This window comes from Rhipicephalus microplus, chromosome 6 (assembly GCF_043290135.1).
Source record: "Rhipicephalus microplus isolate Deutch F79 chromosome 6, USDA_Rmic, whole genome shotgun sequence".
In the NCBI taxonomy this organism is placed as follows: Eukaryota; Metazoa; Arthropoda; class Arachnida; order Ixodida; family Ixodidae; genus Rhipicephalus; species Rhipicephalus microplus.
The window spans coordinates 198527880-198553834 of record NC_134705.1 but is presented as its reverse complement, the minus strand read 5'-3'; the positions used below and the strand labels follow the sequence as shown (position 1 = coordinate 198553834).

The following is a 25955-nucleotide window of genomic DNA, read 5'->3' as shown; positions in this document are numbered from 1 at the left end:
CAATAAACTTTCAGTTGCGAGTGTGTGCCTGCGTTGTTCTCCTCTCCTCCATTGCCTGTTACGTACTGCATCTTTCACAATGGCTCACTCTGCAGGTTGATACGCTTTTGTGTGCTGGTAGTTATTCCATAATAAGAAACCATTACTGATAAAGAATACCAAGTAACTTAATGAACAGGTAAGTGTTACAGTAGCATGTTGCTGCCCATAAAGTGTGACACTTACATTACGATCGGTGTGTTGCCTTGACATAAGAACAAACAGACCTACAGTGTGCTAATTAGCTCTACGATATGATCTCTGTGTGCCGCATGATGTGGGACTAATCAGTATGTACAGTGTGGGGGTGCTATCACCACCCTGTAAGATCATTTGCATCTCACTGCACGAGTGTTTCACAGATAGGCCGCATTTCGGTTTAAGAGCCGCAAAGCGGGAAGGTGGCGCTGTGTTTCGTGCGTGTTAGGGTTAGCGGAGACGCCCCCCCCCACTGCTGTGGCACAAGGGTTAGGCTGGAGCACGGAAAAAAGGAGAGAAATTCTTTGGGTGTTTGGCAGTCTTCATAGACCTCCTGCGGTGGGTCTATGGAGACTGCACCGCGGGTCGTCTCGGGTGGATCACTCGTGGTGAGCCTAACGTCGGCGACGATGTAATCATGGTGCCTACTATTTGTTATGTTACTTGAGTAATGTATTTGAATAGCAAATAAAGTTGTATAGCAATCCGCTAGTGAATTACTTGATTCAGCTGGCAATATCAGCAATGTAAAAGGAAGTGAATAAATGTACAAGCATTTTGGTTTACTTGACCGCCTCTGCTGTATCCATGTCTTTTTGAGAGCACAACATCGGTCATGGCGCTACAACAATGAAGCTGAGTGCCACATCTTTAAAAAACACCACAAAGGCTTGAATTTTCACTATGAATCATAGTAAACAATATGGTACAGTAGAATTTCAGTGATACGAATCTCAAGGGGGAGCAAAAATATTCGGTACAACCCAAAGCTTGCTATATTAAAGAAACTAGCAAAACGCGTTGTCAAACCACGATGTATGTGCAGTACATTTATTGTTGCCAAAAGCATTCCCACATGTTTTTCTGGGATGCACGTGAGCAAACCAATAAGGGACAGCAAAACATGCTGTGCAAAGGCCCACGTGAACGTTCTTCAGGTCAATTGAAAACAAAGTGCTGAAGTCTGCCACACTGTAGTCATAAGCGAACAACAAGAATGCCGAAACGTTTCGCACCTTTTTACAACTTCATTGCCTTTTATCTACTGCTGTTTTAGCTTCTTATCTTCGGAGCTGCAGGTCACTGTCAATGATTACACTGATAGTATCCGCCATCTCAGCCGCCGATCCAGGCCTTGGGGAATGAATAGATTGCACCAGGCCATTCTATCACTGAAACCCAGACTTCACAAACGCCCAACAAGGCACTGCATGCCTGCCCGTGCGTCACTGTACTCACAATCTTGGGCTTGAAGGGCGGCTTGACTTTGCGGGCCTCCAAGGCTTCCCAGTCAATGTCCTTGAAGAAGGCATGGCTTAGAATGGCCTGCTCCCCACCTTGCGACTCCACGCAGCCCAACCGCTTGGCAGGATTTTTGGTCATGAACTGCAAGCCCCATTGTCAATCAATCAATGTGTATCAGGTCTTTTTTTTCTGTTACTCTTCTTTCTAGTGGAATTATGTTTATATTGTGTAACCTGTAGTTTACTTGTGCTTGCATTTATGTATATTTATGCATTGTTGTGCAGCTTAGTATAATTTGTTTACTGTTTTTATGTATTCTGTCGTAACCCTCCTTTTCCTGCCTGAGATTGGCAGTATTTATAAATAAATAAAAATAAATAAAATCTTTCCTGTAGAAGTACTGAACTGAGGCCCACAGGATTTACTTAATTTTACATGGTTTTCTTCACAAATCCCCTGGCGAGACTTTTAGCTTAGTATAACAACATTTTTCACTTTGATGCCTGAATTACAAGTAGTATGATATCAGATTTGAGCAACTTCTGATCGGCACATCAATGAAATATGACGATGATGAAGACACAAGTACGCACACCCTTCTGACAATTCTAACAATTTCATTGTACCTGTTTGGCTCAAAGCTCTGCCATACCAGAATACTTAAAACAACTCGCCCAATTTCGAATGCTATGCACTTTCAACTAAAAAGACTCAATTTTTCACTTGTGGCAGACATTCATAGAAGGAAACCTAAAACTAAACAGACAGTACTGCCCTGCATTTGAGTAGGAAAAAATTGGCAGCATATCTGCGTGCTTCGCTGGCAAAGGTCGTCAAAAGACGATAGTCTTCTTTTCGGAGAGGGAGAGAATAAGATTGATTGATTTGTAGGGTTTGACGTTCCAATACCACCATATGATTGTGAGAGACGCCGCGGTGGAGGGCTCCGGAAATTTCATCCACCTGGGGTTCTTTAATGTGCGTGCACCCAAATCTGAGCACATGGGCCTACAACATTTCTGCCTCCATCGGAAATGCAGCCGCCGCATCCGGGATTTGATTTTGCAACCTGCGGGTCAGCAGCCGAGTACCTTAGCCATTAGACCACCGCGGCGGGACAGAGAATGAGACGCCTATTTGACGTTCTGCGCAAAAAATTTGTTGAGTATGCCCTGCGTGAGACGTGGACGCCCTCAAGCAGTATTTTGAAGAAGTTTTTCTAGAATGCAAAGCCACTTGTAGGTGGCAGCCTCGTGCAGTCTTAGTGAGGCTTAGGAAACACCCGCTTTTTCGCCCGCTTTTTCAATTCGTAGCGTCGCATTTCCAGCACCAGGTAATAAGCACTGCAGTCTTGATAATTGCCTATCTATGCATTTTCACAATGAAGTAACACACTACCTAATGCTCATATATTGATGTTGCACCCAGGTTTGCGTAATATTTGTTTTTGGTTAACAATGTTCACTAGTATGAACGCAGCCAGGAGACCAAGAAGGGTGGTTGTTCAGCAGGAGGTCAAACTTTCGCCCTGGTGGCTGAATCAAATGACAGACTGATAGACAGAAAGGCAAATAGATAGACACAGGCAGACAGAACAAAACTTCTGCATTGAAGTAACGCGAGAAAGACTATCGTCTTTAAAAAATTTTAAAAACAGAGTTTAAGCACGCACCCCCTTGAGTATAGAGACGGCCTCCTTGCTTAGCCAGACTGGGTAGAGGACGTCGTCGTGCAGGATCGACTCAAAGAGGTCGTCCTCGTTGTCCGCCTCAAAAGGCGGCTGGCCCGCCATCATTTCGTACATGAGCACACCTAGTGCCCACCAGTCCACCGATGGGCCGTACTCCAACTCTTGCAGGATCTGAAAGAGAAACACGACAACGTGAAGAGAAGAGAAATATAGGTCAAGCCCAGTTCTCTCAGCGCCCTCCAGACATGAGCAAGTTTGTGACTAGCTGGGAACACAACAGCATTAAGTGCCAGCCATTTGTTGAGGTGAAATAGGCCTATTTCACCTCAACGAAACCTGGCGGCACAACGAAAATTCGGTACATGGAAGAAAAGTGTCCGATACTGAAGGAGCTAAAAGCAGTGTATCACATTCTGCAGCAACAACAAAAAATCATTTTGTGGATGTAATGCACCCATACCAGCGGAGTGCATCCACGTGAAAGGTCTTGGGGTAGCGCCTGTCTTTGGGCTAACAAGGGAGCAATTCAAGGGATCGCCATTGTGGGTGCACCGATTTATCAAGCAGAAGGGCTTTGCGCAAAGGCGATGTACTTCCATCTTTCCACAAATGCTGAATCAGTAACACATTGAATGGAACGAAGGACAACGCACTCTGGGACGTTACTAGTGAAAAAATTAGCCCCGTATCTGCATGTAATCTGGAAATGTCGTCGAAAGACGAGGAGAAAGTGAACAAAACATTTATTCTATGTCCTGCGTGAGAAAAACGGTGAATGGTATTCTGGAGGCACTGCGTTAAAGAGTCTCGATCCGTGCAGCGAAAGCAAACGAGCGCATCAAGTCACGTCACACGTGAGACATGAGCGCTATCTGGCAGTTATCTTGGAAAACGAAGCGCGCGCGCCCTGCACCCTCATCTCGGAGGTGATAAGGTGTAGAACGCAAGGCGACGGGTAGGTGCCACCACTGTGTTGTCTTAGCAAAGCGTTGCAAACACTTGCCTTTTTGTGCAAGCGTTGCATGGTCAGCGCAACGTGATAAACGCTACAGTTCTTAGAATTACTGATGTACGCCTTTTCTAGTAAGAGACACACATACAGAATATTGACGTGTTGTTATGGTGCCTCAGATATGCGCAATATTCGCTTTTTAATTGACAATCGCACAAGTATGAACGCTGAATCTTGAGCAATATTATTGCTGGGCGCTGCGGATGGGGTCGGCTGTTTGGAGTATCGTTTGGCCACTTTGGTGCCGTTTAGAGTACCGTGAAGGGCGGACAGACAAATGTACAGACAAACAGACAGACAGACCAAAATTTTTGCATCGAAGGTCCCCACGGAAGACTATCGTCTTTAAAACAGACGTTGTCGGACTCAAGTTCGGACGAGTCTGAGTGACAGAACTTGGTGGCCTTTTGACTTTTAACTACATAAGATAAGTGTCGAAACAAAAAAAATGTCACCACAGTACAGCTGGCTGTGTTGTTTATTTACCAAGAGTGCGCAGCGATACTTTGCGATTTTTAAAAATTTATTTTTCAGGCTTCAGGGGGTCGACCTATATTCCGGTTTTTCCGGTAATCACCACCTCGCCTAATCACAAGTTCTGTTTCACAAGCGCGTTGGCATTGCCTAGATCGGCATGAACATTTTGAACCGTAATGTTTTTCAGCCGCATATAACAAAAAATTTGCAGGCGCAGCGACTTTTCACTATGCCGGCTTGCAGGATGCAACATGTACCTCGGGAGCGATGTAGTCCGGTGTACCACAAAAGGTGGTCGTCGTGACGCCATCCTTGATGCCTTCCTTGCACATGCCAAAGTCTGCTATCTTGCAGTGACCGTCCGTATCTAAGAGAATGTTGTCTAGTTTCAAATCCCTGCACAAAGAACAAAGCATCACAGTGTGAAAAAGCGAAGAGTCCACACGAGCTCAGACGCGCACCTCATGCTTTGCCCCAATACTAGCCAAAGATATAAAAATAAATAGCTAATCGGACGGTAACTATCTTGATGGGGCACTGACACGAATTTTCGCAGGCAAGGTTACTCTGCCCTACAAATCTCATCTACACTCAAACCTTGATATAAAGAATTCAAATATAATAAATTATTGGTTATAGTGAAGTAAGTGACCGGTAGCTTTGCCACAGATAATGTTACAAATAATTGTTTATAACAAATTTTCAAATATAACGCAGTATTTTTAAGGCGGACGTGAGTTGTTTATAATGAGGCTTGAGTGTACATAGAGAAAGTGAAGCTCAGCAATGCTGATGTTCTATTTTGATTTACGACATTCTGGAGACTTCATGTACACGTGTGGCCAGTTGTGATGTCAGGAATGAAAGCAACAAAAATGGGCACTTGTGCACCACCAAGAACAATCGAAACGGCGGCATGTGTGTCAACAACAAAGCTAGGAACAGAGCAGCCATGGAAGCATCACAATTAGGCTTGTGCGAATTGTGAATTTCAGGTTTGAAGCAAACTCACAGCTAATAGCGATTTTAGTCGAATAATTGCAATTCAAGTTCAAATCACAGCTAATTGAAAAAAAAAATTGGCATATTTGTCATGACCTAACTATAATGAGCATAATATTTTTTTAACAAGGCATATGCAAATGTCATTCTTCCTGGTTCAAAGGAAGTGGAAACAACATTAAATAGCAGCAGGAGTTGACTATTGGGAGAATGCTAGTGATCAATTGTTAAGTATGTTACATTTAAAATTTACGATACTTCGAGCAGACAAGCCTGTATACCAACCTTTTACACTTAAAAAATGATGAATTGACGTGATTGTGATAAGTTCACGTAACCTCGAAGTGGGGCTGCACGACAGTCGAATATCTTTCGGGAAGTTGTTTTCACGACCATGAAACACTCCCTTACTGCCATGATTCCCTTACTGCCACGAAACAATCTTTACAAGGAGTTACATGCAAACTAGTACACTTCGGCGCTTTCACAAATAAGCATCCCTCCACTGCAATAAAACCACCTTTAGAGAAATTATATGCAGGCTAACAATTATTCGTTTATCTCGAATACTTTGAAATTTTCAATACTTTAGTTCGAGTAGAAGCAAGCTTGAATACCACAATATTTTTTTAAAATATTCAGAGCATTTGAATACTTGCGCAAGCCTAATCACAATGTCTTGCGTGAGCATGTGTCGTGACGTCAAGGTATACTGAGAACCGAAACTTGCTTCTAAAAACATGTCAAACAATTTTTTTAGGGTGCACTCATACTTTCTTGTACATTTTGTAGGCTCGGGAGTGCTCAGCCTTTTAATTAACGCAAAAAAATCAAAACTAAAAATTCTTGTGTCAGTGCTTTTTTCTCAATCCGATTCTTATGGGGTCAGCAAAAAATATTCAGGAAGACAGTATCGGAGACAGGTAAAAATGGCGGGTACTTTGCTGTCCAAACGAGGTAGCTGCTGAGTGGAATGCTGGGATCTCACTGGCAGAGTCATCTACCTAAATGTAAATGCTTTCTTATGTGCTTAATGTAGGCTGTGTCTAACTTCTCAGAGATTTGAACATTATTTAAGTTGAAGAAACAACAATTAGGTTTGTTTTCCTCAACTTTCTCTTATCAACTTCAGTTGGCACCACCTGGCCCAGACATCATGCAGTTGCGTTCAATTACTCAAACTGGAGCTCGATGCTGTCTTCTAAGCTGTCAGTACAGACAGTCTAGGCTGCTGGCCAGAATTGGGACACATTCCCAGTCATAGAAACGCCATGCCAAGTAAAGAAAATGTGGTACCTCACCTATAAATGACTCCGTACTGATGTAGAAACATGAGGGCTAACGTCACCTCGGCTGCATAGAATCGTGCTCGCGGCTCGTCAAACTTCCTCGCCTTTTGAATCTGGAACATCAGGTCTCCACCGTTGACATACTCCATGACGAAGAACAACCGGTCCTGGTGGATAAGAAAGGTGAATGAAACGAGAAGCTTTGTGTCCAGACAATGCAATACAGGTTCATCAAGCAGCAAAGTAATGTAGGATAAACTCTGTCACGTTTGTTAGGCCTCACTCCCTGTTCCCGTGACTTTCCCAGTCCAACAACGTCCCGCACACACACTTCAGACAGGTCAGACGTAAGCAGTTGCCAAAACACCCAAGGGGCGCCACATACCGCTATCACTACTGATGGATGTCATGACAACACAAAGAATTGAGGAGCCCTCGGTCATAGTTCAAAGCTGGTAATCAAGAAAAAGTCTTCTAGAAACATCATCACTTCAGTTTTTTTCTCAGTGACTGCATTAACCCACACTATCCTTCCTGGATCTTCAATACCATCTTACCACAACACTGAAGGAGGAGGAAAGGTGCTTGGTAGCATCAGAACTTTGCATCTCCAACTCTTACACTTTACAACATAATGTCTTTCAAAGTGCTAGCGTCCTCTTTTATTTGCACTAAGTGTAACTATTCCGTAATGCAGTGGAAAACAGACTTTCTCGTACTTCATTGATGCTGTCTTTTAATGAGACAAGCCCATCATAAAAACATTGAGTCCCAGGATTGTATGCTTAATTAGCTCATTTTTAGACGTGTTTTATTAGACAAATGAAGGCTGTGAAGGAAGAAGCTTCACTAGTATTTTTTCTATTTTCATGCTGAACAGTCCCTGAATGCTTGAAGCACAGTCCCCACTGCACAAGTGACATATGATATTAGCTTAAAAATTACTGGTTGTAAGGCTTTTTCTCTCTTTTATTTCTTTCAAGGCTGGCAGTCATGCATTAAGAAACGTGAAATGCACCTCTCAAGAAACCCACAGAATGCAGAACACCCACCTCGGTCTGAAAGCAGCAGTGGAGGGCTGTGAGGAACGGGTGCTTGGCGGACAGCGTCAGAATGCGCTTCTCCGTCATGGTGCAGTCAACGTCGTCGTCTTGCAGGATGACATCTTTCTTGAGCACTTTCACAGCGTATACTTCCTCTGTGCCTTTGCGTTCGGCTAGCATGACCTGGGTGAGATGAACACACGGCTGTCTCAAGCGCCCACAAAGACACTACCCTTTCGCACACAGCCTGGGACACATCTTTCCAGCAATGACACGTGCCATCGGTCAGCAACGTCACATAATGAGCGTGACACGGTGTGACGCCACAACGCCACTGTCTAAACCTTTGAAAGCCAACATGCCAAGAATGGTGAGGCACCTTTGACAAAGATAGGCACATTTTATCGAAGCCTCTTTGCAGTAACTGTTAGGTTTTAGGATCCATTATGGCCAGTACCGGCGCACAAACTCACGGGACGAAGAGAAGAGACAAAAACAAGCGCTGACTTTCAACTGAAGAATTTATTAAAATACACAAGTTATCTGAACACATAAGATAAAAAAGCACAGAACATGCGCAGAGGGCCAGCGAAGGATCGTGTCGATGTCATTAAGAATTTTGCGCTATGGGTAACTGCGCAGGCGCGGCATATTCTATTCAAACAGACATGCTACCGATTAAGATTTCTCCTTTTCCATGTAAAGATATTGATGTCTAACTGACGCAAGACTCCCCTTCTTTTTTGATATAGAATGCTTCCACTTGTTCTCTTGTGATCTGATCGCTATGTTTGAAGAGCACTGTCGTTTCATTGAAATCCTTCGATCCTTCGCTGGCCCTCTGCGCATGTTCTGTGCTTTTTTATCTTATGTGTTCTGATAAGTTGTATATTTCAATAAATTCTTCAGTTGAGAGTCAGCGCTTGTTTGTGTCTCTTCTCTTCGTCCCATGAGTTTGTGTGCTGGTACTGCCCATAATGTATCACCAACTAGCCCAACTGTCAGTCCTGTTTGAGGATCCCCAAACCACGATATAATGATGAGAGATGCCATAGTGAAGGGCTCCGGAAATTTCAACCACCTGATGTTTTTTTAGCGTGCACTTAAATCTAAGCACACGGGCTTCAGGCATTTTCACCTCCATTAAAAATGTGGCCGCCGTGGCCGGGATTCGATCCCGAGACTTTCGCGTCGGCAGCCAAGCCCCATAACCACTAGACCACAACAGCGGGTCGTGGAAACCTCAGCCAGCCTGTCACTCCTGTTCAAACGCCTCTCGATGCTGGGCTTTCCCACGAGAATACACAAGTTCACGGGAATATGTGTCCCTTTTGAAGAACTATCGCAACATAGCTCTTTCTAGACCACTCTCGCCAACACCTTGGCTTTCAACCTTAACAGAGCATGAAAGCTGACACATTCGTATGGACGCAAGACTAGCAGTTTCACCAGCCAGTGGTGCATGAACAAGTAGTAAAGACCAGGAAGATCAATGAGCCTAATGAACGGTTGAACAAAGTAGAAAATTAGTTTCATTGTAAGGAGTGGTGTCTGCATAATGCGCAAAGCACAAGAATGCAAACACATGCAAAACAGAGGCATATTAGCTTTGCATCTTGCTGTGATTGGCAGTAAAAATTGAAGAAAACATGCACACATTCTGTTTGTGTATTCTATTATTGCTCTTAATGAAGTTTTACTAATCTATTCAATCAACATATTACAGTAGACTCCCATTAAGATGAACTCTGTTAAAACAAATTTTTGCTAGATAATTCTGCCCAACGAACATTGTAGTCTTGATGAGGGCATTCAGGCAAACAAGAGAAAGCAAAATGAAAAAAAAAAAAAAAAAAAAACCTTCCTGGTGCAGACTCAAAGCCCATTGAAAGCAAATTGAGACCTGGAGGGAGAAAGCAAGATAAGTGGGAAAGAAAGGTCAGTGCATGAATCTGGTATCTCCTTCACCCTAGCCTGTAGGTAGTGAAAAAGCCAACTTCATCAGCAAAAAAAAAAGCAAGAAAGAAAAACTGTTTGTCCTTAGGTATTTTTCCTCACTTTCTTCAGTTCCCCAACAGGAGTACAGTAGAGAACAGAAAATTACAAGAGCTAGGCTAGAGGGGAAAATGCAAAAGAAGGGGGTAAAAAAAAAGCCACATGAAAGTGAAAATGGAAACAAAGATTCCCTGCACATTATAATCACAAGAAACCGAAACCACATATGCGGCACTAGCTTCCCAACAGAGGAGTCGGATGCATTGTCATCTCTGTCACACAAGGGCGCCTGAGCACGCTGTATCTGTTCCCATTTAAATGCAATAAATTGTGATGCACCATTTTCTTTATGAAAGTGCACAACAAAGAAAGGTCATTTTGCACACTAAGTATAGCTACATCATGTCTTTTTTGTGTGCCTGAGGCCTGTGATCGTGAGTAGCGTAAATGGAGATCTTCAGCTGCATGTCGCTCAGAAAAAGTTAATGCTGGCTAAAAATAAGAAAATATTCGAACCTCAAAGAAAAGCTTGCAGACTTTCATAAGCAATTTGGCGTATATTGGCTTTTTCAGGGTAGCGGTATGCAATGGAGGCGCATCCAGAAGCAAAGCCAGTAAATGGGCCTCTCAGAAGGTGAGCAGCCAGAAGAAAAAATTCTCCATTTCTTGAAGGAAAATTGTGCTTGGCTCTTCCAAATTTTCTTTTTTTCAATCGTCAAAATAGGGTCGTGCTAAAGTTTTATTGTTAAAATGTGGTAGCAATTTATCCCCGAGCATAGTTATCATGAACTTGCGAAATGGCGTGCTTGTTAGATTAGTCTACTCTACTTGAAAGCATAGTTTTCATCAAGTTTCTTTATCTCTTCATCAAACTTTCTTCATCTTGTTCCTTTCCTCCCCATAATAAGTATACTTCATTCAGTGTTTTCAAGCAACATATTTGGGCGTACTTGGCATGTTAGCACTTGGTTTTTGGGGGCACTCTTGTTCAGACAACTCCTGGTGAGACCAACACAAATGATCGTGGTTCTTTGGAATTCGTATTAAAGGGAGTCTACTATACTATACCCAAACAGCACATGTCGCGTCAAATAATTATTGGACTGTCACATGCTACTGTGGGCGTTGTCAGAGCACAGGTTTCTACATAGAGGAGCAACGTCAAAGCACTACCGGCTACGTAGGGTCGTTCCTTCTTGTACATCATCCCCTCATTCTCTGGGCTCGCAAGAAGAGAAAATCAATGTTCAGCTTGAAATTCGACCTATTTTCGAGGCGCATAGCGCAGAGTTCAAAAAGATCAGACCTGGTGAGGGGCCCTTTAATGCCTCAGGTGGTTAGGCATTCCAGCCAGTCTAGGATCTAGAGCAGCAAAATGCTGTTTTGGAGCAGATTTGGAGCAGGTCCAATGCACTCAAAATGGAATGTGCGATCACGTTGCCGTAGTAGAGTCAAACTTATTTGTGAATATTTTTGTTAGTGGGCAAACTGCACGTGCTGCTGTAATGCGAGTGTGGAGACAAAACTAACAGTCAGCGAGTCGCCATTAATGAGGCACTCCACGCAAATCATCATGTGCTGGCTTCACCACAATATACAAAATGAGTACAATTTAACCTGGATATAACTAAATTGACAAATTTCCGGAAATATTTGTTATAGAGAGGGTTTTGTAGTATGAAGGTTCAGTAGGAAAATTAAAAAAATAAATGCAAAAATTAAACAAGTAAGGAACTGAAGGCAGAGCTAAACCAAAACACTTATTTAGAGATAAAAACTTGCGTTATTATTATGATAGCAATTATGTGTACACTCATGGCAGAGTTTTCGCCGTCTCCGCCATGTTCTGAACAAATCCAAATTGAGAACATGCCCTGCCCTTCATAGCTATAACAGGCTAGTAAAAGCGCGCGAGCGCTGCTGCAGCAGAGATCAAATGCGCCAGCCTATCTCTATCGCCTTGTGGACACATACGAATACACATCCCTCCACATTTTAGAACTGCCATCAAATGCTCGAACACAAACGAAAGCACCTGCCTTGAATAACGATAAAAAACACAGGGCGGGTGTCGCTTGAGTAGCAGCAGTCGCGATTGCTGACGCACACGCTATCTAGGCAAGCATCAGTCCACCTTTAATGCAAAAAGACTGTGTGAAAAAGACTGTGTGCAATACGGCACTTCTTTCTGAAGCGGCCGTATTTGCTTACACCAGCGCTTTGGAGGAGTTCCGAATATCGGATCCAAATGAGTCGGCTTGCTTTGTATAACATCACAATTTGTTGCTAGCGCAATCATTGCATTGCATTAAACGCACTGCCGTGTTCTAACCAGACCTAATGGGCTAATCGTGAAGGCTATGGTCCCGCAAACTTGTGGCGTGGCACAAGTCGGCAAAGCGTGTTACGAGTAGCCCTCCGAAGATCGGTCATTGTCACCGTGGTCTTGGAGAGTTTTCATTGGAGCCCAATCTGACATCGCCTAGGTAGTGATGACACAGTTGTTTGAATTAAAGAAAAAGAAGAAATAAATCAAAGCTGAACGTCGTCGGGGGCCACTGCATGCGCACGCACCGAAACTATGCACACGCGTGCGACGTCGAAAACGAAGAGCGAACGACACTGCTACCGCGGAAAATTATTCGGTAAAGCACCTCCGTATGCAGCGCCATCACAGAATAACATATTAGTATGGTACTCTCAGGCGCTACCCCACAATCGTGACGCTAACTAAAAGCGTGGCACTGCCAACTTTTTGGTTTAAAGGGAGAGGAAGAGCACATCCACGCATGTGCCCACGGTGGCCATGCCGGCTTGTGAGGCGTAGGCCCGCCTGCACACCTCACGCACACCCGCGCAAATAACGAGCACACCCTCTCGCCTGGGAGTTGCCAGGGTTCACATTTGCAAAGGCGAGCGGATAGACTTTGTAAATGAGCCGCCGGTGCCACGAGCACGGTGCCTCCACCGCTCTGCGCTTCGACGACGGGGAAACCGCAGAAGATGCATGCTTGTGCCAAAATGACAAAGTGCGAGGTGTAATTCCTGAATTGTCCACGGAAAAAATTCGTTATATCAAGGATATCTCCCTAGCTGTTACTTTGTTACGCAGAAGTAGTAAATGCATGTGCTTCTCTGAGTAACAGCGGAGAATAGAAAAACTTCGTTATATCTAGGAAATAGTTATATGGAGGCTCATTATAAGCAGGTTTAAATGTATTGCTGTGAAACCTTAGCCACGAAGCAAGCTTGGCCTTGTGCCTGCGACATAATAAATGGTGAACCCAAAAAGAAACAAATAATATGATTAAACACGTACTACGAGTGCCAAGAATATTTTAGGCCAGGGACATTACACTGCCGTGTGAGAATGTAATTAGACCTTTTTACTTGGTGCACGCCCTACTTGAAAGGGAGCAGCAAGCCACAGAGAAGTAACATAGCAGAAAAATGGCTCACTTGGACCACCACTGAAACGCGACAGTACGGCAAGTGAGAGCCACGGCTCGGGGAGCGCACCTTTCCGAAGCTGCCCTTTCCGAGCACCTTGATGAAGATGAAGTCCTCCAACCCAAACTTGCGCGGCCGCCGGCTGTCGCGGCTGCTCGGTGTGGGAGAGAATTTCTCGACAGGCTCGCCGCCCGTGTCTGGCACTTGAAGCGACAGCTGGCCGTATGAGTCAGTCAACGCCAGCATGTCGTACGCCCCAAAGCTCATGCCTGTAACGTGCCAAGTTCAGTAACGCGAAAGGCTTCCTTTCAGAGGCACTCACAACTGCGCCTGTTTGTACATTTCGCTGCTAGCTGCGAGAAAACCAGACAAACTGACAAGATCATACAGTGCATAGACACGTGTATGTTCTATACTCTTGTCTCGCAGTCTAGTGCTGTCAGAACTGACACTCCAAGAGCTTCTCTACAAAGGAAAAGTAAAGATCTTAAACGAAAAAGAACACAAGTATAGTAAATATAAAAGACAGGCTGGTTCCCGCTGAAATTTGGGTCTACCGTCTCCTTTCTGACTGTACATTTGGCTGAAAGAGGCTTCCTCGGTCTCGCATCATGTCTCTACCAAGTGAAGTCTCTGTCTCAGATCTGAGTCAGCATGCGGTAGCAACCAGGCAAATGTATCGTTAGTCTTGAACACCCACAGTCACGGGACACAACAAACTACTGGCTGTACAAGATGAGTGATGAAATAAGACGGCAGCAAGCGCTAATTGGGAGGACTTGGAGCTGCACCTTTATATACCTTTCCCAGTTCACAGAACTCCTCTTAAACATGTGGTTTTGGTTCCATCAGGTTCGACTTAAAGAGAACATAAAGGACGTTTTTCAGACAAGGAAAACCTTATTAAAGTGCAAAAGTGGAAAGAAATGCAGGTGATAAGCAACTGTTCCATAGCTTTAACTTTTTCTTTTTTTTTCAACTTTTGAGAATTAAATATTTTTTTTTTAGTTTTAAAGGTGCATTAGAGAGAGCAAGCAAGAAATTCAAGTACGCTTGAAACAAATGGATGTCCTTCTTTTGAAATAATGAATGCATGTACATCATGCGCACTCACACACATTAGATGTACAGGGGTGGTCAAAAGTTCGCGGGCCACACTATCTTAGGAATGCGTAAAATAGCAGTCTGCAAGTTTCTCGTTCCCCCCTCACATAATGCTCGTTCTTTTGTCTTTACCAAATACTTTAAATTTAGTTTTTTTTCCATAGGGCTACCAATGAATGGAATGAGCTAGACAGTAGCCAAAGTTGGATCTACAGACGATCTCCAAGTAAAAATTAACAGTACGTATCTGCATCGGTTACACTGACACTTTTATCTGTTTAGCACATGTGTGTTTGTTGGCAATGCGGACACAAGTTGATGCTCACCCAGCAAATGTTCCTTATATTTCGAGAACAATACTTTGTGCTATTTCTCATATACCACTTGCACTACTTTTATTTTGACATAGGATAAAAAAATTATGACACCTTCCTTTATTTTTCACAATGCTGACCCCACTTCTGTATTGACCCATGGGTGAGCTGAGATTATCAGTAATAAAAATAAATAAATAATTTAGCAATTAAAAAGAAGATGGAAGAGCTCTTACCGGGCACACCCTTCTCCTCATCTGCAGTGGCCGGCAGGGGGGACGTGTGCGATCTCTCCGACACGGACTGCGTCAACTTGTTGGGAGATTCACTGATGGAGGTCTGCTTTGGTACAATGCACGCGTGGAAAAGAAAAAAGGAAAACGGTTGGCTCCTTCTACTCACTTGAGCATATATATTCTCTCTACTTGAAGTGGTACGTACCTTTGCAACCCCATATCCTACTAGCTCCCAAACCAAGACACTCCCCAAGTTTTTTTTTTTCATTAAAGCACGATAAGCTTATGCGCAGTGTACTCAATAAGACCTGACATGTGTATTTGAGAACATGCTAGAGTCCGCAGGGAAGCAAGGTTGAAATTATAGAATGCAATTTGTACTGAGTAAACATTTTCCCCGCTTGAGTATTTCACATTGCAACAGATTATAAATGAGTTCATACTGAATTTTCAAGTAAATTGATTGGAGAACGAATACAACCACTCAATCAAATGTTTACTAACGTTATGGCTTTCCTAAATGTTTCAATGAGAAATACTAAAGCACGAACTAAACTAAACTATACTTACTGCTATACTATACTACATACTACTGAACCATACGTACAACACTGGACACATACTACATAAGTACAGGATAACTTCACTAATGCATTCCCATTTTGTAAAATTTTCTAAGGCTATCGTTCATGATACGATTATCAAGCTAGATGTTTTCAAAAATCTGGTTAGCAAATTCTCCTGATCAGTACTTTTTACAGCGTCTTTTTTTTTAAGAGTGCATGAATGAGAAACTAATGTAATATTACTCAGTATACTATATACTTATCTGTACTACCCTAAACTGTGAACTGCCCTTCACAACTTGCCAACGATGACTGTTACGATTCCCTTTTTGCTCATTTGCCCATTGATAACACAACACATTTTCTCATCATGTATTGCTTCAAACACTACGTCCTTACTTTCTCTTCTATGTGACAATGTTTAATACCTATCCTGCTAATCGAGAACTGAAGAAGAACACACATTTGCAGCACTTGAAGTGTCTGAAATACACTTCAAATGCTGCAAATGGAAGAAAAAAAGCAAGCAGAACCGAAATCTAGAAATTAGGAAAAGAAACTCTTCAAATATCCTCCTCCTTTAGTCGTTTCCAATTAAATATGCTAAAGTATCCACAGAAAAAGGCATAAACCAATACAACAAGCAGATGGAAATTTGTAGCTGACAGTAAATAAGCAAAGCTGTCCAAATAAGAAAACATGGAGGCAAAGGCAATTTGCTTAGCGCTGCCAACAAACTTGAGATTTATACAGTTCTGCTGTGCCAAAGCACGAAAGCATCAATTATGCCTCCCTCCTTTTGAACGTTGTTGCCTTCTGCAGCATCACTACATGGTTAATTGTTCAAACTATCAGTATAAGGAAATGTGCCTTGCATTTGTGCAGTTTACGCAACAGCAATATAAACTGCAACTCATTAATTTGTGAAGTAGAGGAAGAGACCCGAGCTTATGTGCACTTGTCAGCACAGCTAACAAGCACACCTTAAGTATCCCTGACCAGAGAAACACTTAACCAGGCAAAGTTGGGAAGAACTTATAAGATTATCTTTCATTAGCTGGTTGACTACTTACAAGCTAGAGGGCAGCCACAAGATCTAACAGCAATAAATGAGGCAGTACACACCGCTCGGTACAAGCAGAGCGCTGTGGCGGGAACCTGGCACACTAGTGCAGTTTGTACGCTCAGCGGACGCGCTCTCAGATAGCATTCCTGCACCGTCTGCTGTTGCCTGCACTCCAGAAGACCTTTAGCGTCTTTCACTGCACGACAGGATAGTCAAGAGTGTGTCATCCACGCATGTCATTATTCTGTATGCTGCGACCTAACTACTCAAGCAGACGACACACGACTGAAGGCTGTCAAGGGGTGCATCCACTGAACGTACAAGCTTCAGCTGTGCAGCATCCACTCATCAGTGTGATCTGCTTGTTCCAAACGGCCTTCCTTCCCATTTTCACTGCCGTAATGCTTGTGACTGTATTAACCCAATACAAGCAAACGTATGGAGTAGACCATGCATAAGGTGAACGTTTCATTAGTCAAGATGGTAAAGCTAGAACATTTATTCTATTTCACAAAGGAAATGCCCGTCATACAACGTCTAATCAGTGTCAAAAAAGAGCATAAATAATTTTTCCAATTATGTATTGAAGATCATCTTCTACAAGGTACTGAATACCAATACGGTGTTCATTTTAGATCTGGATGACCCTGTACATCTGAAGCAATGTCTTGATTTACTCTAATATGGCAACTGGGCACTAGGCTAGTGCGCAAAGCAGCCGAAGAACCTGAGAGCTATCGGTGCATCAAGAGTGACCATAAGGCATGGGTTCATGTCTTCTGGAGCATTGCACAAAACGCAGCGCTTTGCTAAGTGCTGACGAAGTGAACGAGTGATGTAATGTGCCAACTATGGCGGGATAGCGAAGAAGTGATATATAGGAAGAAAAAGAGATATGCACCTGGTTGTATATCTCTTGGGTGAGGGATATTCCTTGCTGAAGAGTGGACACAAGACAGGGCAGGGTCGAGGCAGGATGGGGGGGGGGCAAAAAAATAATAAAAGAGACGAGACAACAATGCTGTGAACGACAGATCACAAACACACACACAAACATAGACAACAAGAATGCGCAATCTCTGCAGACAAGAAACAAAAGGACCCTAGAGTACAATCTGTTTGCTGAACCAAAATAAAAAAGACAAGCAAGAAAAAAGATACATAAATAAAACAAATCAACTCCCTTTAAGAAGAACGAAGAACTTCAAATTTTGTTAGCCTCATCAGAAAAGCTCCAGCTTAACGTAGCCTTATAAATTCAACATGAACTAAACATAGAAAACCAATTACAAGACATTTGCTGCAAATGGATTCTTCTTGAAGGGAGTCCGATGTGTGTTTAAAAAATTATAAACTTAACAAAGCAAAAAAACTACATTTGCAAGCGTGCATCAACGAATGTGCAAGGGAAGGAAGCTCCACAAAGGCATCCGTGCTTCACAAAACGAACAAAACTACGAAGATGTGCAGATGCGTCAGGCACGAGTACATCATATGTCACGAAGGAATTGGCCAACTTAGTGCAGCACTGAATATTGCTAAACATACGAGTACCAATGCATACTAAATACACTTGCAGAGTTTCCCACAACTAGCTTGAACAACTGCCGCAGTTAACATAAGACCACAAGATACGGAAGGCCGAGAAGGAAAGAAAGAAAAAAAACCTTTGAAAACATAAGGGGTTAATTTTGCTGTCCCCAAATAAAGTTTCATTTTCTTCCCATAAATACAGTTAATTTCTAGCAGCTTGTATTCTTACAATAAGCATATAGGTTTTAGCATCAAATTAAAATGAGTCAGCTTGCTTAGTTAGGCATCGATTACGTCAGGAGACCTGGAGAACTATTCTAACTAACCACCTGTAATATGCTAACCACCTGTAATATGCTAACCACCTGTAATATGCAATCATAATTACTGTTCAAGATGCAATGATGCAAGCATAATGGCACATCCTGTGAACTCTGGCAAGAACAACACAATGCAATCAGGCTCAACCTGGCAATCCAAAATACAAGCGAAGATCACAACATGAAGCAAGCATTTCATTTTTAAATTGCGTGCACAATATATAAAAAAGTGCCCACACAAAATTACTTTACTTATAGCAGCAAAGTCCTCAGAAATACCTGTGCACACAACCTTTCGATTGTGCAGAGGTCAGCAGCGCAGCCACGAACAACGCATATAAACAAGGAAAGAAGTGTACCATTATTTAAGTGCTCGTTTTCTTTGTCACACATGATATTAACGAGATCTAGCAAACAAGTTACTTATCTTCCTTAGCTGTCAAAGTTTACGAAGCATTCTCTAATTAAGTGACATATTAAATATGAAAAATGTCTCATCCTCAAGACAACACAAAGGTGGTCACGAAAAATAGCTAATGCTTACATTAGCCTGGCATTGATGTGCTGCAATTGTTGTACAAACCTGCGGCTTGAAAAAAAACTTTACATGTTTCTTATGTGTGAAACAAGCGGTGAAAACAGCAGTAGTTTTTCATGAAGTGCAATGAGGAAATTTTGAATTAAAATATTGAATAAATGCCGTTACTCAAGAGTGAAATGTCACGCCGCTGTACATTCTATCTCTCTACGTGGCATTAACTTCAATCTGAACGAAGGCCAGAACAAAGCCACTCTCACAGTACAAACTCGAGATGAAAGTAACAAAAGTATTTGGTCAAAATTGACCCATTTCATTCTGTGACAATATGGTAGCTTCCTCATTTTTGTCAAGCACACAGAAGCCTATATTGCAATTAAACAGTGAACTATCAGCTGTGAAAATCAACACCTATGCCGAGTCATTAAAGGCAATGATGCAAAAGGCATATTTTTGGACAGCAAGGCATGCAGAAATGCAGAAAACAAACACGCCAGACAAAACAAAAATTTGTCGAAGCCTGCATATCGTAACACTGACAAAAGCACCGCAGTGTATGCTGACAACAAAGGACGACGCACAAAACAGAAGGTAGAGTTACCAGGTGTCCTGGGCAGACGATTCGTTAAAATTATTCACAAACATTATACAACTTAAAAATGCCACTGAGAACTTGCGGCTTTGAAAATCGGCGATATTTTCTGTGGGCATTTTTTTTATGGCAAAGTAAAGGCTATTACTAAAATTAAAACTGGTGGGTAAAGTTTGCACTGCCATATCAGGTGTAGACATGCTCTAATTGAAACAGTCTTCTTTAATTATTACGGAATTGGCAATGTATAAAAGCAGACTACGGAAGTGTACGTGTCAGACTTTGGAATCCTATATACTTAAGAGACACAGTTTTTCCAAACTACATTGTTAAATGCATACGCATAGTCTTGTAAACATATAGCATTTTACTGTTCATAAAATCTTTGTGTGATATTCAATTAAAGGCAGCATTTCATATCTTCACGGGCCCATAAAACTGAAAGAAAGGAAACAAGATATACGGCAACTAATTTGCAAAGATATAAAAACTTGGCAACCAAAATGCTGCGATAAAACTCTGGCACGTTCTTACAGCTTATTGCACACGTGAATGTCGCAACGAGGCGAAGTACCGAAGCCAGAACACCAAATGACTGAAACACAAGACGTTAACTTATTACTAGACAAAAGCATGTACTATCAGTGTTATGTGATGCTACCCTCCTTCTGGTGCAAGAAATATTTTACAACACAGATATTAGCTTAATGACCGCTTTAAATTATTTTTTTGTTTTTATTGTGACAACTATTTCCTTTCATTTTTTATCAAGTATGCCACTATACTGAAGCATAAGTGCTTAGTGTTATAAAAGAATATTTGAAGCTATGAACACAAGCAACACAGGTGTAATAAAGCATGGGCGCACCACTGCTGGTGGCGGCATCTTACTCCGCAGTATGAACTGCCAAGTTTCATGGGATTTACACTGTCAGTTTAACTGTGTTCTACGTAGCTTGCAGTTTAAACATCTAGGGACAGTAGCCTTATCTGTAGCTTCTTTGTAGAGAACAGCCATGCAACACAAAGGTATGAACATAATCTTGTCTGAGATCGTGTCATGAACCATTGCATCAGTGTTGTTTCTGACCCTACAATCGTACTAGTAGTACGCACAAACCAATCTTTGTACTGTTTTGTACATATGCACCGTCATAGGATCTTGCTTAATTCAAAGCCTGTAATTTAAGTTATAAGAGCTTCCTCTTCGCTGTTTCATTCTTTCACTGTTGTTCGACTAAGTGGTATGCCACGTACCATATGACTCGTGTAATGCATCACCACAAAACAGTAGTTACTAGTGGACAGCATTTCCTACATGTATAGAGGCTTTTTACAACAAGCAAAGACAGACTCAGACAGACTTACTCACTGACCTTAACTTTTCAAATCTGTAACAATACGTTTGCATATAGGATAAAACAATAGTAAATGCAGACCACTAAATAGACAAAAATCGTAAATGAGTGAACCTAATGAACACACACTAAACCAAAGGAGCACATTCCAACAGCTGCAGCATAGAGCGCTGCCAGCCTTTGCACCAGTTACCAGAGCCTAGTTCTTCCTTCATTTGGATTGCTTAAGTTGGAATGCTAGAAAGATTGCTCAAAGCAGCGCATCAATCGATGAAATTTCTGTGCAGGGCCCTCAGTATTTGAAATAGATAAAGAAAGCCTGAAGAAAAGAAAAAAAAATGGGGCTCTAAAGGGGCAGACGGGACACGAGCCGACCCACACATGCGGCGTTGTCAACTACCACACCGTCTAGCACGCTCGTCTGCTCTACACATGTCAGCAGAATGCAGTAAAAGGCATACTACGTAACGCAAGCACTGTTTAGGACTAATTCTATGAGGGAACTTTTCATAATAATCAGGGCTGGGCCACTGGCAAACCAGTGCACGTGCAGTGCAATGGCTAATTAGTACATTTCCTAAATCATCAAACAAGGTAAATAAAAAAATTAAATTCACATAAGGCAAACACTGTTTAAATCTACTTATAGACACGAGGCAATGCAGTCAAGTAAACACAAAGAACAGCATAAACTCTTAGATTAATTACATCATGAAGGACGTCGTACTGGAAACTTAAGGCTAGCTTTGCAGCCACTGACTAATCAATCATGTTAGCTCATTATCATTCAATTCCAACCACAACTGTACATATTTGCAAAGAAAAAAAAAGTATGCTGCAATGATGACAATATACATTACTGATCCCACATTCTTTAGTAACATTATTTTCATAGCTAAGGTTCGTCTGTGGCTTAATGGGCGCTTAAAGGCAGGTCCTAGAAAACAGAGGACTGTTTCGTGGCTGCATGGTTACCATAGGCGCATGCCCAAGTAGTCACGCTGAGGGAAGAGGGGAAGAGTTGTACTCTCTAATCCAGCCCTCTTACTTAATTGGCACCTATTATGGAGGGGCTCTCCAAAAAACCGGGTAACATTAGAAAATGATGAAGACAGAGGAGGTGAGAGGGAAGGCTTCAAATGCAGATGACTCACTTTCTTCTTGCGTTTGGTAAGCTTGTCGCCGGAGATGCCCATGGCGCTGAGGATCTCGGCCATTTGTTTCGGATTGATGCCGCAGTTGTTGGCGACGTTCTTCTGGCAGCGCTTGTGTACATTCATGTTGCATGCTGCGACAAATTTGGACAGAGTCAATATAGCTCAATATAGCGAACACGGAGTAATCTTGTACAGTGCAGTCTGCCTATCACAGCTCAAGTATGACTCTTCACTTGTCTTCACTATCGCAAGTTTCTTGCACTGATGCTGCAATAAAATAGCTGTCGTGCAACAATGGCATTATCATGGTACTGTATAGACTATACAACGATATACGATTTTTAAAAAATAATCTTACGAAATTCCTGCTCCTCACCAAATGAAGTTGTTAAATTCTGCTTAGCAAATAAGGCTATGCAAAGCTGTCCAATTTAAACACACCTAAAACTGTGATCTGTGATTTCCCACACATATTTAACTGTTTTGTCCTGTTCTCAATGTAGCTGAACAGCGACTCCTGTGAGAAATATGGACTGACTGCACCCCCCAAAGCAAGTAAAGTCAACTAAAAATTCTATGTGTACTGAGTGTTACTCGTACCTATCAAATAGTATTTCCCAAAATAATCGCACTGTACTACGAAGTAAAAACTTCCCTATCCCCATCAACTCTTACGAGAGAAAAAACAAAGCTGCGATACAAAATAAATATGCTGAACAAGTTGTCATATTGATGCCATCAGCACCACACACAGGATGTCAAGTCCGAGAGAAAAGGTTGAGCATTTGCTTATTTTGTTTATGAGCGTCGGCAGGATTTTGTTTCTGGCAGGGGGGGGGGGGGGGGGTTGCATATCTGTGTTGCATCGCAGCTGGGGCAGGGGGAAGTGTTAGTATGTATAATTTAGGTGGGGGCAAGCTCTGGTGTTGCTCGAAGGAGGCAAGTGTCCGTTTTGCACCCCCTTGCCGACACCCATGATACTGTTCATAATAAACCTTCTTATTCTGTAGAAATCACAACATCATGCCACCACACAATCAACTAACTTCAGCTTGCCTTTAGCGTTCACTCAACTAAATCAAACATCACTGTTACAGGTCAAATGCATGTAGTAATGATGCTGCAACACACCTTCACACTGGAGCCCCTGTCGAAACAGGCCATACAGCATGGAACCACAGTGGTCACAGAAGGTTGGCCGTTTGTAGTTGTGGACAACAAACCGATGGGGGATGTTGATGTTGAACCGGCTGCCCGCTGCCAGCTGCGGACATGAACGAGCATGTACTCTACAGTATGCACAACATACACTCACACAAACACAGTCAAACAGCATGTCCACAACGTATCAGTCACCCGACAAACCGTTCAGAGATGAACGACCACAAAAGAGGAACAATTGCCTACAGAGTGCCACACATGTTTTTCCAATAGCACGTTGATGCTTTTATACATTTTTAATGTGACTTTTTGTTAGCAGCTTAGCGTAGCACAGGAGTTAGCAGCTTAACACAAAGCTTTGAAGAGAGCCAGACGTCATGAAAACAGACAAATACAAAACATAGGAGACCACATGAGTAAAAGGGAGACAAATAGTCCCTGTCTCAGTAAACACAGTTGAAATTATTGATAAGCAACTTTTCATTTAGCATTAGAATGAATGCATCATAAACTGCAGTGTTGCGCCTGAAACACATAAAGTGAAGCAAGAGCTACAGTGTGAAGATGTATAGGCAATACTTAGCGCCACTGGCATCAAACTTTGTGCACTAACGGTCAAACTCTGTGCATTAACTTTAGATTTAACTTACCTCGTCGTTCGTGCTGTCTTTCATGCCGGGGCACTTGGTCACGACGAACTCGTGGCATCGTTTATGGACTACACATGTGCAAACTGGATTGAGAAAAAGAAAAGTCATGGCCAAATGAACAGTTACTTTTCAAGATCGTCGCACAATGAAATGACGCTAGTGAGTGATTCCATGCAAGAACATCAAAAATCATAATGGAAAAAAAATGAAAACACTGAGAGATGACAGAAAAATAACTGGCTATACGATTACGTTTGGTGGTTGGTTGCAACCAGGTGCAGATTCAGGTTTTCTTTTTTTTTTCCCCCGTAGTCTAACAGAAACGGAGGTTGGTTATGATGGCAACTGCATAGATGCTTAGAATCAATAACAACAATAGCTTTATGAGTGTTACAGTGGGCATTCCAATGACAAATTCCCTTTTAAAACAAGACAGCAAAACTTGTTGCTTTGCTTCTGTTCTGATCTTAATGCAACGAACTTCCTGATGCAAACATTTCATGCATTATTCTATGTTCATGCCCCTTACCCTTCCAAACTACTCAGTCATTGCCCTGCATACTTTTTGCACATGCTTACTGGCAGCTATCCAGTCACAAGATGTCATATCATGTCTATAGACTTTGTAGAATTTATCAAATAAGGATTGTCAAATTAAGTGCAGAGTCTCAACACTGCTTCACCAAAAGAATTTTGTGAGAGAGAGTAGTGTGCACCAGTGGGAGCGAATAAGGAAGTGCCATTCTTTTTCTAGCAACCAGCAAAGATTTAAGGTGCTGCCGGCAGCATTGCATTTTTTAGAATTTTTTTTTTCAGCAACCCAGCTTTGCCCACTACGGCAACATTCAAATCGCTGCGGACAAAAAAGATTCTTTCTATCAGAAATGCCGTAGCAGTATTTAGTAAATAGTGGACTCAAATAATTGCCTACAATCCTTTTTAGTAGAGCCTGAAAGGATTGAGAGCAATGCCAGGGGCGTTTGACATAGAATAAGCCAGCTGTTAAGGAAGCAGCAAGGTAAAAAATATTTCAGATATGATTTCACACTCACCTTGACATTGATACCCTTGCTTCCCTAGGCCCCTGAAGGAAGAAGAGAGGAAAGATGCCGTTCACTACGTTCAAGGATCTCTAGAAACACATGAGCAATACACAAATGCATTAAGCAACAAAGAGCAATGAAGATGTGTCTCCACAAGCAATGGTGATGATGAAAAGAACGCATTGTGATCATGCAGAGGTGATAAGAGGAGTGCCCAATCAATGACCACAATAATAATAAACAAATAGTAGTGACAAGAGTGTAAATTAGGTATGATTAATGCGCATTCTTAAAACTTCGTGAAAGTTACAAGTAATGTGAAGTTTCAAAATTACGAGGCTCTGAATCGACAGCAGTGAAGAAGTCACAGTAGTCACACTCCCAATTTCATCAATCGTCACATACGTTTTGACTTGTTTTCATTCCTCCAACCATAATGGTTGGACGAAGACTGTACAAAGTAAACAACATATTACCTATAACGGGGCCCAAACAAAAGGGCTTATATCAGTGCAGTCCTTTTCACACTTTTGAATAGAATGAACATGAAGCTGAGCCCCCCCTTGCCTAGTAGCAAGTTCCTTCTGAGCATTTATATGTTTCCTGTGACCTTTTAGGTAAGACAACTTTTCCACTGAAAACCTTGACCTCGAGAAAGCTTCCTGTGCATAAGCGATCTCCATCACATCCCTTTAACATATGTACTGAACAAGTGCACAAAACAATCAAAATAGTGCGAAATATGCAAGGTGGCTAATAAGCCGGAGACGTACAAGCACTGGGTGTTAGTTCTCTCTTTGTCGATTTAGTCACCCTATATGTTTTGTACTATTTCAACCATTCAACATGTACCAGCTAGCCTATAGACGACAACTTT

General features: G+C 42.2%; 1 protein-coding gene and 1 long non-coding RNA gene across 5 annotated transcripts in view; one reads left to right on the top strand and one right to left on the bottom strand.

Annotated features, from left to right (window-relative positions):
• Pkc98E (Protein kinase C) overlaps positions 1-25955 on the bottom strand; it is a 35830-nt gene that overhangs the window by 2042 nt on the left and 7833 nt on the right. The window contains exons 4-15 of one of the 4 annotated variants that reach the window (XM_075867510.1): positions 25088-25119; positions 24036-24118; positions 23356-23488; positions 22222-22355; positions 17628-17663; positions 15095-15200; positions 13510-13709; positions 8005-8178; positions 6965-7119; positions 4919-5057; positions 3155-3343; positions 1477-1623 (exon numbers count right to left, since the gene is read on the bottom strand). In XM_075867510.1, coding sequence (XP_075723625.1) covers positions 1477-1623; positions 3155-3343; positions 4919-5057; positions 6965-7119; positions 8005-8178; positions 13510-13709; positions 15095-15200; positions 17628-17663; positions 22222-22355; positions 23356-23488; positions 24036-24118; positions 25088-25119 — 1528 coding nt within the window. The remainder of the gene's footprint in view (positions 1-1476; positions 1624-3154; positions 3344-4918; positions 5058-6964; positions 7120-8004; positions 8179-13509; positions 13710-15094; positions 15201-17627; positions 17664-22221; positions 22356-23355; positions 23489-24035; positions 24119-25087; positions 25120-25955) is intronic. The other 3 variants (XM_075867511.1, XM_075867512.1, XM_075867513.1) reach the window with 3 other exon arrangements.
• Positions 8243-15245, top strand: LOC142765796 (uncharacterized). Its single transcript, XR_012884402.1, has 3 exons — positions 8243-8365; positions 10564-10624; positions 15122-15245. It is a non-coding gene; the product is annotated as an uncharacterized LOC142765796 (long non-coding RNA).